This window comes from Armigeres subalbatus, chromosome 3 (assembly GCF_024139115.2).
Source record: "Armigeres subalbatus isolate Guangzhou_Male chromosome 3, GZ_Asu_2, whole genome shotgun sequence".
NCBI classification, from domain to species: Eukaryota; Metazoa; Arthropoda; class Insecta; order Diptera; family Culicidae; genus Armigeres; species Armigeres subalbatus.
The window spans coordinates 326,647,466-326,663,473 of record NC_085141.1 but is presented as its reverse complement, the minus strand read 5'-3'; the positions used below and the strand labels follow the sequence as shown (position 1 = coordinate 326,663,473).

The 16,008-nt window shown below is 39.3% G+C and overlaps 3 protein-coding genes across 3 annotated transcripts; 2 read left to right on the top strand and 1 right to left on the bottom strand.

Moving 5' to 3' along the window:
- The first annotated feature begins 35 nt into the window (after positions 1-35).
- LOC134225553 (vacuolar protein-sorting-associated protein 36) lies at positions 36-9,052 on the top strand. Its single transcript, XM_062705735.1, has 3 exons — positions 36-242; positions 7,900-8,598; positions 8,654-9,052. The coding sequence occupies exons 1-3, from the start codon at positions 147-149 to the stop codon at positions 9,023-9,025; spliced, it is 1,167 nt and encodes a 388-aa protein (XP_062561719.1). The 5' UTR covers positions 36-146; the 3' UTR covers positions 9,026-9,052.
- Positions 9,011-11,451, bottom strand: LOC134225551 (F-box/WD repeat-containing protein 4). Its single transcript, XM_062705734.1, has 2 exons — positions 10,553-11,451; positions 9,011-9,457 (listed from the first exon to the last, which is right to left on the bottom strand). Exons 1-2 carry the CDS (start codon positions 11,365-11,367, stop codon positions 9,019-9,021), a joined length of 1,254 nt encoding a protein of 417 aa, XP_062561718.1. The 5' UTR covers positions 11,368-11,451; the 3' UTR covers positions 9,011-9,018.
- Positions 11,452-14,833: 3,382 nt separating this feature from the next.
- On the top strand, positions 14,834-15,575 carry LOC134221136 (uncharacterized). The gene is made up of 2 exons (XM_062700324.1): positions 14,834-15,252; positions 15,358-15,575. Exons 1-2 carry the CDS (start codon positions 14,952-14,954, stop codon positions 15,555-15,557), a joined length of 501 nt encoding a protein of 166 aa, XP_062556308.1. The 5' UTR covers positions 14,834-14,951; the 3' UTR covers positions 15,558-15,575.
- The last annotated feature ends 433 nt before the right edge of the window (positions 15,576-16,008 follow it).

Genomic DNA, 16,008 nt, shown 5'->3' with positions numbered 1-16,008 from the left:
CTTATCAGCTGACATTTTGACAGATTTAACGGAGTTCCCCTTTGTTTGAGTTCCTATATTTTGAAAGAAATAAAAAAATGTCCGCACGTTCGCAATAGTGTTTAAATGGCAAAAAATATTAGTAAATCCAAATAAAATCGTTCTAAATGAATCGGTTTGAGTATTGTGCAGCCCGGCTGGCGGAAAACGAATCATTTGTGGCAAAGGATCGCAATATTAAACTCTACGATGGCGATGAAAAAGTGAGTCATGAAAATGTTTCAATACGATGGTTTGATCGGGTGACCAGCCGAACCTTTGCGTGAGTCGCGTCGCTCGGCGCATTTTTATTAAACATTTACACGTAAAGAAAAAATCCTTAAAGTTTATGGCAAAATTCCATCCACAGTGGGGCGTGATGGTCATTTTTTTTCAAATCAATAGTTTTTCGAAACTATTCTAGGTCCCAAACAACTGTGCGGAACTTGGACCCGATTGGTTGCTCCGCATCGCGATTGAATACTAATTTTCATTATGGGAAAACGTATATTTTTGCATTTTTACTTCTAGAGGTGGTCAGTTGATCGTAAACCAAGTGGCACATTGCGGTATAGACGAATCCAAGTATAAATAAGAAGAAGACATACGACGGTGTTAACTTTGACAGATCCTTCAGCACAGCATAGGGAGATCGATTTAAAATGCTTATAATAAATTCTAGATAAAATGTAATTAAAATCTGATTGATGTATGATACGGAAAAAGTTCCGAACTGTATGATAGGTACATTTTTAGAAAATATTCAAAAAATTAAGTTCAGCTTCCAGATATGTAATTCAGAACTTTTTCCGTACCGTACATTAATCAGATTATAATTACATTTTGTCTAGAATTTATTATAAGCATTTTAAAATGATCTTCCTATGCTGTGCTGTAGGATCTGTAAAAGTTAACACCGTCGTGTGTCTTCTTCTTATTTTTACTTGGATTCGTCTATAACCCAAAGAATGCCGAAAAACTTTGCTGAAGAATGTACGTTGCTGGAACGTCCACGAAAAAAGTGTTAATGCTTCGAAAATAGATTGTTCAAACCAAATGCAAAAAAAATCATTGATTCTGCCTGCACTGCCGAGCTACGTGGGCCAACAATTTTTATCGATTGCTCAAATTTGGCCCAAACATTCTTCGCATATCAAAGAATATTGTGGCCAAATTTCATAAAGTTCGGTTGGCAAAAACCCCCCTGCCAATAATAGAACAAAACCTGCCAAAGCCGTCTGTTCCCCTAATTCAGAACTTTTTCCGTACCGTACATTAATCAGATTATAATTACATTTTGTCTAGAATTTATTATAAGCATTTTAAAATGATCTTCCTATGCTGTGCTGTAGGATCTGTAAAAGTTAACACCGTCGTGTGTCTTCTTCTTATTTTTACTTGGATTCGTCTATAACCCAAAGAATGCCGAAAAACTTTGCTGAAGAATGTACGTTGCTGGAACGTCCACGAAAAAAGTGTTAATGCTTCGAAAATAGATTGTTCAAACCATATGCAAAAAAATCGTTGATTCTGCCAGCACTGCCGAACTACGTGGGCCAACAATTTTTATCGATTGTTATTTCAAAATTATTGATCCTCTAGGGCTTTGGAGATAATTGGAGTTATTCTGAATCATTTCACAATATAAAAATTCAAACAAGAAGGAGAATGGGTTTTGCTGTCATTGATTTCATTTCATTGAAATATTGATTTCTTGCATATGGTTAAACATCATTTTCGAAGCGTAATAACATTTTTTGTAGACCTTCTAGCTACGTACCTTCTTTGGCAGACTTTCGGCATCTTTCAAACTATATACTAACGTATTGAGTCACGTGATTGACGATAAATTGAAGCTTCTAAGAGCGAAAATGTAAAAAAGTACGTTTTCCATACTAATCTCCATAACACAACCAATCGAGCCCATATTTTGCACAATTGATTGGGGTCACAGAATGATTCAGAAAAACCTTGATCGCACTTGATTGGATGAAGTTGGCGTTTTTCCATACAACTGCGCCCACTCTAATCCACACGGATAAAAATTAATATTCCATATTCAGTTTAAGCACTCATTCTATGACAATAATTTTCAAGGTAAGCTTTTCAATGCTTAATCTACGATTACTATATGAAAAAGTTGGTAATGTTTTTCGGTTTTCGTGTACACACACACAAATACAGATATTCAGCTAGACGACCTGAGTCGATTGGTATAATCAACGTGAGTCCCAAGACTTCTATAAAAAAATTGATTGTGAAGAGAAATGATAGCCTTTCAATTAGAAATTGTAGGTAAGAACGGGGGTATTTTCGGTTCGATTTTTAGTTGTAAAAGTATTTGGGGTCGTTGAAAAATGACGTCAAGGGTATTCAGATTGAGTACAATTGATTGCATATTATTCGGCAGCTCGGCCGTACGAAAACAATTTTTTTGTTATTGACAGATTTTCTGGATATGATACACTGTGCGGTGTTTGTAGTGTTCCCAAATGGGTACTTGCACAAAACTTCACGCGGCGAATGACTGTCGAAAGGTACGACCGCGCCAAACGATACACCGCAATGCTATTCACCCATAAGAATCAAGTAAACGGGGTGCAGAAAGCGCGGCGGTACCTTTCAGGAAGGGTTCGCCGCGTGCAATTTTGAGAAAATCAGACAATAAATATCTTGGCTGTGCACAGCACATGTTTCGAAATGGACAAATTGATATGAAATTTGGGAAAAAGAATCCACGTGTCTTGGAGGGACTCAAACCCTCAACCTCCTACTCTCTAGATAGGCGTGATAACCCCTACACAACAAGACCACTTAAAGGTCACGTTTGCGGAAAAGCCATCAGAATCCATGTACCAACCTCCACCGCGGTTAGCTCTTTTTTGCAAATTGAATATCTTTCGGATGCTTGATTTGTCCAATCTTCACATGTGCTTTACTGTTGTATATCCACAGTCAAGCGAGTGCACATTGTTCATTAAACGAGAGGATCGCACTCCATGCCCCCAACAACGGGCTGGGTGGATTTGTATAGAGTGCGAATCAATCACACTCTGCTGTGTCAAAGGCTTGCTTGGCTAAAGCATTTGATGAGTTTGATTGCCTTACGCCTGCGGTCGCGTGTGCTCAGACGACTAATGACGTTGGAAGACCGACACTTGATTACAATTAATTGCATATTATTCGGCAGCTCGGCCGTACGAAAACCATGTTTTTGTTAAATATCTTCAGCTTGAGTGTTAGATTAGAAGTGAAAATTTATTTGAACAAACAAATTACGTTACTAAACGTGTATGGAATCGCAGATTACTATGTTTCATCAATACTGCTCCCTAATCTTCGATTCTTACAAATTGTTTTAATGCTTAAAGGTAGCCTCACACAGCCTCACACCTCGGGAATTTGGTCCACGGATTTTTTCCCATGTATTTTTACATATGCGATGTTTTCAGGATTTGGGCACGGAAAATCAAAATCCCGGCCCTATTTAAAATACACGGGGACCAAAATCCGGCGGAAAATTTTCCCGAGGTGTAAGGTAGCCTTTAAGCTCGGCTTAAAGCCTCTGTTTCATCCAGGAGGGTGAAACGCCTGTCATCCGCGGTACAATGGCCCTCCACCCAACATTTGTTTGGTTCTTCTGTTTTTGGTACATAGTTTCTGGGTGGTATACCCGTATTCAGAGCAAGATTACCGGTGGTGAGTTTAAGCCGTTTGGCAGCGCAGTATCATTACTTGACACTTTACCGGTCGCTACTAAACGCGCTGCTATAACAGTAGCGCGACTGACAGGTGACCAAATTTGGTAGCGCGATAAGAGCGCTGCTATTTGATGAACTGTCAACTGTCAAACGTCACCGGTACGGAATCCAGCAACCAAATTGAGAGCCGAAAATAGTGACCGATACGGAAACGAGTGACGAAACTAAAATGAAAGCGCTGCGCGGGTGATTAAAATGCTCGCGACCGATAATGATGCTCTCAGCTGCTCATTTTGGGTGATTGGTTCGTATACACCCGCATAAATCCAAATGATAGCCGAACCATTATTGGAACGGTATACGTTCCAGGTTGAGCCATAATGATTATGGTATAACCGTATTGTAGTCTGATAACGTTTTGACCATAGTGACTATGGGTTTCGTAGACCGGACTGTATGAACAATGGGTTGTTAAGAATGTTAACCGTAAGAGAAAACGATTTTCTTCATACATTTTCGGGGGAAAGATTGTATCAGTATTATATTGATTATGGTTCGTAGACCGTAAACTTCATTTATTAAGGTTGAGATAATTGTTTTACCGTAAATATGTATTGTTCGAAGAACTTAATGTTAATGGGTAACGATATCAACTATGTCCATGATATATTTGTAACTGTACAAAGAACGGTAAATTTGTATGCGGGCAGTTAGTGCTAATTATCGGCAATTGGGTTTTTTAGCAAAGAAAATATATCACCCTTAGAGTAGAGTGGGGCAAGAGTACGCACTTAGTTTTCAATCGATCATGTGGCCCTTATGAAGCGAGATTCTGCATATCAAATTATTGTCTGATTTTCTCAAAATTGCACGCGGCGAACCCTTCATGAAAGGTACCGCCGCGCTTTCTGCACCCCGTTTACTTGATTCTTATGGGTGAATAGCATTGCGGTGTATCGTTTGGCGCGGTCGTACCTTTCGACAGTCATTCGCCGCGTGAAGTTTTGTGCAAGTACCCATTTGGGAACACTACAAACACCGCACAGTGTATCATATCCAGAAAATCTGTCAATAGTGTCGATGATTCATATACTCTTCCTTTATGTTACCCAGTGGAAAACATATTGAAATTATTGAGATCCGTTTTAGTAGAACGCTTATTGCGAGACAAGTGAAAAACGCACTCTTACCCCACCGGTGGGGTAAAAGTGCGCATCGGGTGGGGTAAGAGTACGCATTTATCCAATCATGTGCTTTAAGTATATATTAACACAAATAAGAGTTAATAACATTTAATTGATGTTTAATGAGCATATATTAGGGAATGTTTAAATATTACGTAACTCTTAAAGGGGAAGGGGTCACAAAAATGTGCACTTTCATACGAAAAACCATTGTTTTTTATATATACAAAAAACTACAGAGGTAAAAATATATATCAGGTTTCGCGTGGCGTATACAAAGGCATTTTCCTTAAAGAAAGTCCACTAATCACGTAACGTAAAATTTGGCTATTTCATCACCCCTCCCCCCTATCTTACACTATTTGTATGAATCCTCTAAAAATTATATGGATCGTCATACATCTCACAACCCCTCTCAGCTAAACGTTGCGTAATTTATGAATGTTTCTTTTGATTAAATGAAATTATCATTTAGATGAAATTGTGTTTTCGTACTATGTTTAGGTGTACAACAAGTCCTAATACAATTTCATTATTTCGCTTCAGTGCTTTGTTCGCTAAGTCCTTTCTAACACCAAATTGCTTCAACTTAACCTAAAAACTTGTGATAATTTCAAATTCTGTCCCTTTTTTCTTAGTTGTGGATCTTTACGCTTTGGAAGAAGTCTTATTTCGGCCGGAGATACGGGTTTGACATCATAACTTGAAGATTCATATGCGTACTCTTGCCCCACTGGTTCCTGCGTACTTTTACCCCACAGTCCCAAAAATAATTCAAGTAATGGTTTTGACTTCTTGGAAAACCAACCGGATTGGTGTTCTGTACCATAAAGTACTCTATACAATAGGTTATCGAAATGGTATAATGTTCACCTGATTAAACGTATATATGGTAATGAAATACTAGTTGCGGAAATGCAATTATTTTTAGCAAAATGACCAAAAAGTTATCTAACTCCATATCTCCCTTGTTGTTTATTCAAATCGTTTACAATTACACATGATAATAGTTGGCCAGAATACCTGTCAAACTGATGCAGTGCTGCTAGTTTATCTTTTTTTATTACTTCAAAAAATCGAAAACGTACTCTTACCCCACGCGCACTCTTGCCCCACTCTACTCTATTCTTATTTTCGTACGAACGCGCTTTCGAACGAAAGTTGAAGCGCATTCTCGTTTATGCCAGCAAAATCAAATGGAGAAACGGTTCGAACGAATCGCATTCGTTCGAAAGTATCGTTCGTCCGTAAACAAGATTAAGGGTGTATATGCTGTTGCTGGGACAAGTGGCTGTTAATTTCGTACATACGAACATCTTCAAATTTACCTTGTAGAAAAACTTTGACTGCGTCCATTTGATCAATATCTAACGTTTTCTGTTTCACTGCCACGACCAATAAGTATTGGATGGTAGCAAAACGTTCAATCTGCGCATAAAATTCGTAATCGTAATCGATTCCCGGTCGTTGAGGACATAACTTCACCACCAGGCGTGCTTTGTATTGTTCATTAGTACCATTCGCCGCATTGCTTCTAATGATTTTGTAGGACCACGGTTTAACAAATATGCTGTTGTCGAAACTGCCAAAACTTCTTCGGTAGGTTTGCATCGTTGAGCATGCTTCGGGCTTTTTCCACGAATGTCCGATTCATCCTTTCCACTACTCCATTCTGCTCTGGAGTGTATGGACAAGTTCATTGATGACGCACTCCGTCCGTCTCTAAACTGATGTTAAAACATTTGTTCACATATTCAGTACCATTGTCCGTTCTTTATATGTTTAATGTTCGTTCAGTTTGGCGCTCTGCCATTGACTTGAACTTTGTGTATGCTTCGAAGGCTTGGTTCTTGTTTTCCAAAAAATACAGAAACATCTTCCTCGTTGCAATATCTATTAATGTAATCACAAAACGACTGCCTAATGACGGAACTTCTATTGGACCGACCAGATCTGAATGAACCAAATCCATTGCAGCATCGGCTCTTGATGAACTTGATGGAAATGGATTGCGCGAATGCTTGCAAGTTTTCTTAGACTTCGATGACTTCGTTCAGACCCCATACGTTTATGCCAAAATTCGGACCTAACTGTTAACATCGAATGTTCAGCTTTCCGGTTCAATCTATATAGACTACTGACTTACGTTCCAGAAGCAATAACCTCGCAGTAAAAGATAATTTAGTTACCAGATAAAGATTGTCGCTTCGGTTCCCTTTGTTCTGCTGTCCGAAACATGTGTGGTACCTAACTGTCAAATCGTATGTATTTTTTCCTTCATTGACATTTAGATCCCCTATCCTCGCCAGCAAAAGATGTTCCGGACAGCGACGACAGCGATAATCTTTATCTGGTAACTAAAATATCTTTTCTCGCAGTGGACCCTTTCCACATATCTCGCTGACAGAAAGAATGTTCGTTGCCAGTTCTGGAATCTGCAGTACTTTTCTTACTTCGATTGGCTCTTCTTCTAGTTGTAGCTTCATCACACCCTTCGCTACGGACATCATGCAACCATTGTTGGCAGTTCCAACGGGATGCGACATTTGCTGTTTCACAACCTTCGGCACATCGGGACATATGGCAGGTTGCTCCTGAGTCGAAGTACCATTCCCGTTCTTCAACATCGCCCATTGCAAATACTCCGCATAGTGGCTTGCTTGTTTTCAGTTGTTGCTGTTGTTTCATTGGACATTTCGCTGCATAATTGCCTTGCTTCTTGCAAGTATAACACGAACTATATCTCTTCGTTGACTTCTTTCGAAAAATGATAGAACAAAAGTTTTTTGGCATAGCTTAATTTAGTGGAAAGCAAAAAAATGTTTAAATTGATTTTATACGCAGTCTAATGACATCATAAGGATGCGCTAAATTTGCTTTTTGTTGTTGAAACAATTCGATGAAAGTTGGAAGGTGCAAAATTTGATAGAGCTCTACAGCTACCATAGAAAGGAAAGGGTTAAAAATAATAATACATATTTTGTAATGTCTTACAGACCAGCTACGAGGACGGTGAAGTCGTCTTGACCAGTCATCGACTTTTGTGGGGTCGTACCGGAGAGATTGCACGTGGGGGCAATGCTCTATCGCTGCGCTTGAAATACGTCCAATCGTTCGATGAGGAGGAAGCCAGTTCCATGCTGTTTGGCCGGAAGAAACGTATCATTCTTCGGCTGGGACCAATACTGCCAGACAAAACACCTGGTCCAATGGATTACAGTGTAGCTTTATTCATCAAAATTTCCGGGAAAAACGGAGTCGATGCAGCGTTTGTACAAGCTCTCCATGAAACAGTGAATGCTAGAATCTGGGCAGTTACGGAGGAGGACAATGCTAACAAGCAAACTTCCGCTGCGGGGTCAACTAAACGGGTTCTCCGTACCGGAATAATGGGAATTGAAAGAAACTTGGTTGAGAAACAGAAGCAAACCGACGAGAATATTAGTCTGGCTTTCAAAGACCTAGGGAAGCTTATGGAGAGAGCCAAAGAAATGGTTGCGGTTTCCAAGGTGGTTAGTACGAAGATTCGGGAACGACACGGGGATATATCAGAAGACGAAACCGTTCGCTTTAAATCTTATCTGATGAGTCTGGGTATTGACGATCCTGTAACCAGAGATGGAACCAGAAGTAACTCCGAGTTTTTCATGAAACTTTCACAGCAGTTGGTTGAAATGTTGTTGGATCCTATAACAGTAAATATTGGGTTCTCAGAAAATTTGAAGATAATGTATTTTGTTCCAATTTCAGGAATCAGGTGGAATGATGTCTCTGGCAGACGTTTACTGTAGAGTGAACCGAGCTCGTGGTCTAGAATTGTTATCACCTGAAGATTTACTTGAAGCATGTAAACTACTGATTGGTCCAGTTAAATTGAGGCAGTTTCCTAGCGGGGCTATGGTCTTACAATTGGACAATCACGACGACGAACTGGTATCACGAGAAACTGTTGAACTAGTGGAAAAAAGCACATCAATCAGTGCTGATGAGCTGGCACGAGTTGTTGGCATTTCTCTATTGTTGGCAAACGAGCGACTCTTAACGGCCGAGCGTCTGGGTAAATTGTGCCGTGACGAATCGATAGAAGGCCTTCGGTTTTATCCGAACTTATTTCTTCAATAAAGCCATTTATTCAAATCCCATGTGTAATCTTTTGTTTCCTTCCCATGTACATCGAAATTTAGTATTCGTAGATTGTTATCTGTGATGATGAAGAGTTGACTAGAATCGGCAGCCACACTGTGCACCGGTGAGTATTGTGAAAACTTATTCGACGGGAAGTACATTTGAATGCACCGTTTCGGCACACGTAAATCGTATAAATTGACCCTGAAGTGGTACTTCATACCGCACAGAACTGCATAGGCGCCATCGTAATCAAGACAATATACGGATGCATCGTAAGGATCGGTCCACACCGCAGCATCGCTTGAGGTACGGATATCCACCATCCGCATCGTAGTGTCGAAATTCCCCGTCAAAATGGTATTGTAATCTCTCCAAAGGAGTTGATATACGGCTTTTGTTGGCGATTCAAGCCGTGATGTTGTGCCTCTAGAAGAAAAGTAGAAAACTGTATAGCATCTAATAAGATTGCGCATTCTGATTAGGAACACATAAAACGTCGTGAACGGTTTCGAGATCGCTTATTATTCTATATACTTTAACTTTATCGATTTGACAGGCTTTCAGAGCATATTTTCATCTATTATAAAGATACCCTTCATCAAGTGATACAGCTCGTAATCTAAACAGGCTATTAGGTTTATCGCACGTATTGTGAAAAAATCTAACTTCGCTAATCGATCAATCAGGTTTTCATCTAATTGGAGAGTGTATATTATCCGCAAATGTTTCGCACTTCGCACACAAAATCTTGGGGTTGTATACAAGACACGAACGCTCGACGTAAACTACGTAAAACCAAATATAGTACACTGGACCTATCATTCCGCTCTATATAGAAAAGAAGGAACCATCCCACTGACACTACTTTCCAGCTTTAGCAGCCCCTTCCACCACCCCTTTCATACACCCCTGTAAATAATTGATAATACCCCAAAATTAGGCACCCTGTATAGGGGATGTATGATGCATGAAAGAACTATAATTTTTAATAGTTTAGCGTTGATAATCAATAGTTTTAATACAACTGCCGAATTGGTAGAGAGTTTGCGAAACGATTGATATACAAATCTTTAAAATCCATTGAAAGATAAAGGACCTATTAATGTTACAAATCTTACATGATTTCGTGACGGTCCCCAATTTTGAAATCCGAGTCTTCCCCTTAGACGTAGTTTACGTCAAAAAGCCTTCTAATAAATGTGTTGTATTCTTGTACCATATTACAAATACCGTGAACCCTCGGTAATTTGACCGTTTCTAATCTAGACTCTTTCTAAATTCAAACCCCGTTTGTGTGCAGACCGCGTAAATTCAGAATGATTTCAACACCATTTAGACGTGGAATGAGGAAATGATAAATCGAACGCCGTGAATCAAAACGTCGTAGAATCAAAACAAAACAGCTAACTGTGCCACCAAAAACTATTTTAAGATAATTGCCTATTTTCCGGGTACTGACCTCCCAACATGGACATCAATTTACAATGTTTGAAAACTCGATGTGCTTATGCTTAAGTTTACCTCTCGACATCTATTATTCTCAGAGCTCCATTACTGCGATCATGATACTTCCCAACCGCCAGTTTGCTCCCATCGTCAGGTGACAGTTTTATGGTTTGATAGGGTTCATCCAATCGACGCATCAACTCCAATTCGCAATCCCCATAGTTTATAGATCCCCGCCAAAATGAAGTGCATTTTGATTTTGTCGAGCAGATATATACGTCTCCTTCAAAGTCCACCGATGTGATAACGTCATCCTCCAATCGTTGCCTGCTGTAACAATGATGGCTATGATCTTGCACGAAACAAGTTCCATCCGTTCGTCCCCCAAAGAGTATCTGTCTCTTCTTGGCAATCCAACTGATATCAGGATCTTTTTCCTTACCAATGGTCCAACTAGCTCGGTTCTTCAGCATGTAATCCTTTTTCACTCTCTCGTGGGCTCGAAGCTGCCCACGATGCGTCATATATAACCATCGCTTCTCTAGCACAATATGCGAGAAATAGATCATACGATGGTTAAACATATGCGACTCACAATAACGGCCATAGCGCCAATTATCGAAAAGATGGATACGTTTTCTGTAGCTGAAATCATTCAAATTACGATCAGATCTCGAAACGGAGCGATTGATTTGCGAGTTTTGTTGATGACCAGTTAGTAGCAGGGTAGCACTTTGCCGAGCGAATATATAGCTGTTGATGGTGGTGTAAAACTTTTTACAAACTTGAACCGCTCGGTCCAGATCCCGAAGTGGGAGGTAATGGAATATATGTTCTAGCACGTGTTCATTTAGATCGCATATATTCAATTCCTGAGCTTCGTTATACATTTTTCTGGAAAACAATGATGGAATTTAGCCTATGAAATAAATAAATGTTAAGCCAAAGTAAACAATGCACTTTGAGTCTAAGCACTCATTTTGTGAGTTCCTTGTTTAGCTTCATTGACTAAACCACAATGACGTCACGCGCCGATTTTGAGTAAGAAGAAAACATCCGCTGCGGGCAATGTTTACAAAAAATGAACCTCGACATGAACATCCGGTGAACTAAAATGTTCCGAGTTCACTGAAATATTCATCGGCCCGCAGTGGATGTCGCTTTTTCGACCAATAAGAAGAAGAATCATAGAAAAAGAAGACGCTCGTGGTTAAGTCCATATGGGGCAGCAGTAATGCTGCGTTTAGAGAAGGCAAGTGAATTGATCAATTAGTTGAAATCCATAGACTTGACCATGAATTTAACGTGTAAACATTACCATCACTTAACTATGAGAATAATGGATTGCGCCACGGCTAAATTGATTAATGATTTAAAGTGTGCATGTAAACAGTGTATTTGTTAAACGAAAAAAAGAGGTAATAAACTATAGAGGACGATTGTCGCTACGGTTCCCTTTGTTATCGTCCCCAAACATGTTGGGTACCTATCTGTCAAAACGTACTGATTTTTCCTTCGTTGACATTTAGTGCCCTAACCTCACCAGCAAAAGATGTTTCGCCAGTGACGATAGCAACAATCTTCCTCTAGTTTATTGTACGTTGAATTGAGGACTGGACCCGATCGAAATCGCCGGTCCATCTAATCCAATGAGCTGGACTTTACAAAGGTGGCGCAGATCAGCGCTGCGTGCCACTAGTTGTCTTTTTTACTCTCTTGCTGATCTAATGCAACGCAAATAGTGACGTCACTATTTGCGTTGCATAATATCAGCGGGAGAGTAAAAGAGGTAACCAGTGGCACGCAGCGCTGATCCGCACCACCTTTGTGAAGTCTAGCTCCTTGCATATAATCGACGTTGAAATAGAGCTTGCTGACGTTTGATCATCTTTCTCTTGCACGCGCACAGAAAGAATGGGTTTTGTTTTCATCGGGAAACGCTTCCGAAGCGTTTCCCGATGAAAACAAATCCTATCCTCCCCATGCGCTTGAAAGAGAAGGGTGAGTAAACGTCAGCAAGCTCTATTGTCGGTCGATGAAAGAGTGAGAGAGCTACACGACATGCATTTTGAATTGACACTTTTTGTTCACTGCTCGCATTGGTGTAACGCATACGGAAGATCCTTACACTGTTCCCGCACTTTTATCGCTGTTTGTTTTGATAATTTCTGATAGTATTATGAATTTACAATTACACAGCTTCATTTCAACCAATAATTAAAATGTTTGTATAGCATATGCATCAGTCGAATGCAAAGACATTCTTCCTAGATTTGAACGATGATTTGAAACAACCCAAGGCGAAAATTCGTTGGAATCCATCCCTCGACTAAATCCACAATATTACCTCACGTAAAAAAAATTAATGTTATTTATTATTAAGATTTCTAGGCTTTGGTCCGATTCGTGAATTAAAATCGAATTAAACTTAAAAGTGACAGTTCGGAAATTATGAAATCCCCCGCTCATAAGAATGGCTGGTGCTACCTGTGGTGAATCGATCGAGGTGACAAGCCTCGATAACATTGATTCGCAACAACAACGACTGTACTCCATAACAATACTTTAGAGACTGATTTTTCCCACAATTCCGACTCAATCAGACCCATTCCTCAAAGACGCTTTGAGCCGACCGGACCCGAATGAAACCGAAGGTTTTCGTTCAAATATTTCGTGTGAAGTTCCGCTCATCATTGTTTTGTTCATTATCATCTATCATTGACCAAGTTAATGATTCATTCAATCAAAAACACACATAAAGCAAACGAATCAGAATAAAATCAATTAAACTTTCATAAGTATCTAATTGAAATGCATTTGGCTAAACTGTAGAAACAATATAGAAACATTACGATCTGGAGGAAAGATACCAATCATATATACCACACTATACCCAGCAAGACCAACAAAACATCTATCAAAAATGATTCAATATCTGTCAAAAGTAATCTTGCTCTGCGAGCAGGGTTATTTGGAAATTTTTGAACTGTCACTTTTAAGTTTAATTCGCTTTTGATTCACGAATCGGACCAAAGCCTAATACTTTTTTGCCAAAGCAGGCGCTTAATGATATGTATAACAAAAAACTTATCCAGCTTTTTACGGTAGCCATAAATTAACAAGGGGTGACTCAAATTTGACATATAGTTATGATACAATATGCACATCAATCGTAATGGCCAACCAGAGGGCCCTGCCAACAGAGAAGCACCGTCAGCAGAACCCCTGGACTTCGATCCCAATCAGCCGTTGTCACCCAGAAAGTAATAATGCACCATCAGCAGAATTCCCCACCGGTCGATCACCGATGTTCCAAATAGGCAGGCATAGGAAATGTTAAGTTAGCAATAATAAGTTATAAAAGGTAGTGAAAGACAGTGAATTGGGCAGTTCATAGTTAGTAAGCAGTGAATTCAGATGTAATTAGTGTAAAGTTTGATTAATAAATTATTTTTTTATGATTCCGTAACACTTGTTACTATAATTGGCGCAGCCGGATAGGCCAGTGAAAAAGTGATCTTAGTGGAAAAACAGTGGAATAAATTGGACTAATAAACCAATTTGAAGTGGTACCCGTTTTTCAACATCCTCAACTGAAGGCGTAGCCGTTGACGTGATTAGAGGACCCCCGCCACTAGGACACGCGGAGCACCGCCAACGTTTTTCATCGAGCCACCACGACTAAAACCGTAAGTAGAACCCTTTATTCATTTTAAAGTGCAAAGTGTTACTTGCGTCTGTGATTCATCATCTAGCAGAGAACCGCATTTGCGAGTTCTAAGAGAACGCCAGCTCAAAACCCACAGTGCAATTTAAACCGTGTGTGCACAAGCGAGGCTAGTGAAATCAGAGACAACATTAGTTGAACTTCATTCACATTAACAGCTCTTGTTGCATAATCGTATAGGTCAGGTACGTTGAGTCGCGCAGCGAACCGTATCGCATGCCAAAAATTCATCGCAAAAGAAAATTTGTGCTGAACTTTTCAGATTCTTCTGAGGACGAGTTTAATACATCCTCACCTGATATGGAAGAAATCTCTAACAAGCTCGCTCAAATGATGACTGCTATTGTCAGTCTTCAAGAGAGACAAATTCAATTAGAACAGAATTCAACTGCAGCCGCCAGCAGTAATTCACAAACCGAAAACACAGGCGATGTTCCAATCAGAAATTTCTTCAAAATTCCCGATCCCATTAAATCTCTGCAGCCTTTCGAAGGCAACAGAAAATAACTGGCCGCGTGGCTTTCCACGGCAGAAAATACTTTAAATCTATTCAAGAATAAAGTTGCACCGGAATTATACACAATGTATGTGACGGCTGTAACAAATAAAATAAGTGGGAAAGCAAAAGACATCCTATGTCTTGCAGGCAATCCACAAGATTTCGATAACATTAAGGAAATTTTAATTCATGCTCTTGGTGATCGCCAAGAATTATCTACGTATAAATGCCAGTTGTGGCAGAATAAAATGGATCAAAATATGAGCATTCATAGATATTACCACCGTACAAAAGAGATAGTACAGAATATTAAAACTTTATCAAAACAAAACACAAAGTATCGTGATAATTGGGATGCAATAAATACTTTTATTGATGAGGACGGATTAGCCGCTTTTATTTCTGGATTACGTGGAAACTATTTCGGTCACGCCCAAGCAGCAAGGCCTAAAGATATTGAGGATGCATACGCATTCTTGTGCAAATTTAAGAGTCAAGAAATCAACGCCAGTAATATGGAAGACATTTCAAAAGCTAAAAATTCAAACGGTAGTAAATTATTTACGAGTAGTAGCAGTAAAAATCAGGATCCAAAACCCATGCAGCATACCAAATTTAAACCAAACTTTTCGCACAAACCAAACTTTGTTTCAGGTAATAACAGCAAAGACTCCATAGAACCGATGGAAACTGACTCATCGCTTCAAAGCAGATTAACTTATAATAAAAAGCTCATTAACAATAACGAGGTAGCTAGTGAATATGAACTTTCCGCATCAGAAGACTCATCTGATGATGATGAGGAAAAAGAGGTAAATTTTTGTCAGGCCAATCGAGTAACTCGAATAAAATGAGGAACTTCTTACCATATTTGAAATTGAACGGCTTCAAGTTTTTAATTGACACGGGCGCTAACAAAATCTCATTCGCTTGGGATTACTTAAGAATACTGTAGAAACCAAACCCGTTACAATTAAAAATATCTCTGGTTCTCATATTATTAACAAAAAAGGATATTTTAACTTCTTCGGAAGAAACTTTCCACCACAAAAATTTTACGAAATCTCTTTTCATAATTACTTTGAAGGTCTTATTGGATCTGAGTTTCTTTCAAGAACCAAAGCTGTCATAAACTACGAAAAAGAAATTGTTAAAGTTAATGGCATCGAAATACCATTTAAAAATATTACCCTGCTAGGAAAACATACAACCACCTTGTTACCCTTTCAACTACAAACGATGGAGACTGGTACGTCCCGAAATTCTCAAAATTAACAAATAAACTCACAATATTACCCGGTCTTT

Bases quoted from the DNA above. Each gene is read 5' to 3' on its own strand.
- LOC134225551 (XM_062705734.1), bottom strand. From the start codon at position 11,367: ATGTATAACGAAGCTCAGGAATTGAATATATGCGATCTAAATGAACAC. The intron at 9,458-10,552 runs GTAAACTTAAGC...CTTTTCTTCTAG, and splicing joins AGAATAATAGATGTCGAGAG to AGGCACAACATCACGGCTTG.
- LOC134225553 (XM_062705735.1), top strand. From the start codon at position 147: ATGAATCGGTTTGAGTATTGTGCAGCCCGGCTGGCGGAAAACGAATCA. The intron at 243-7,899 runs GTGAGTCATGAA...AATGTCTTACAG, and splicing joins TCTACGATGGCGATGAAAAA to ACCAGCTACGAGGACGGTGA. The intron at 8,599-8,653 runs GTAAATATTGGG...TTCCAATTTCAG, and splicing joins TGTTGTTGGATCCTATAACA to GAATCAGGTGGAATGATGTC.
- LOC134221136 (XM_062700324.1), top strand. From the start codon at position 14,952: ATGGATCAAAATATGAGCATTCATAGATATTACCACCGTACAAAAGAG. The intron at 15,253-15,357 runs GTAGTAAATTAT...ACTTTGTTTCAG, and splicing joins AAAAGCTAAAAATTCAAACG to GTAATAACAGCAAAGACTCC.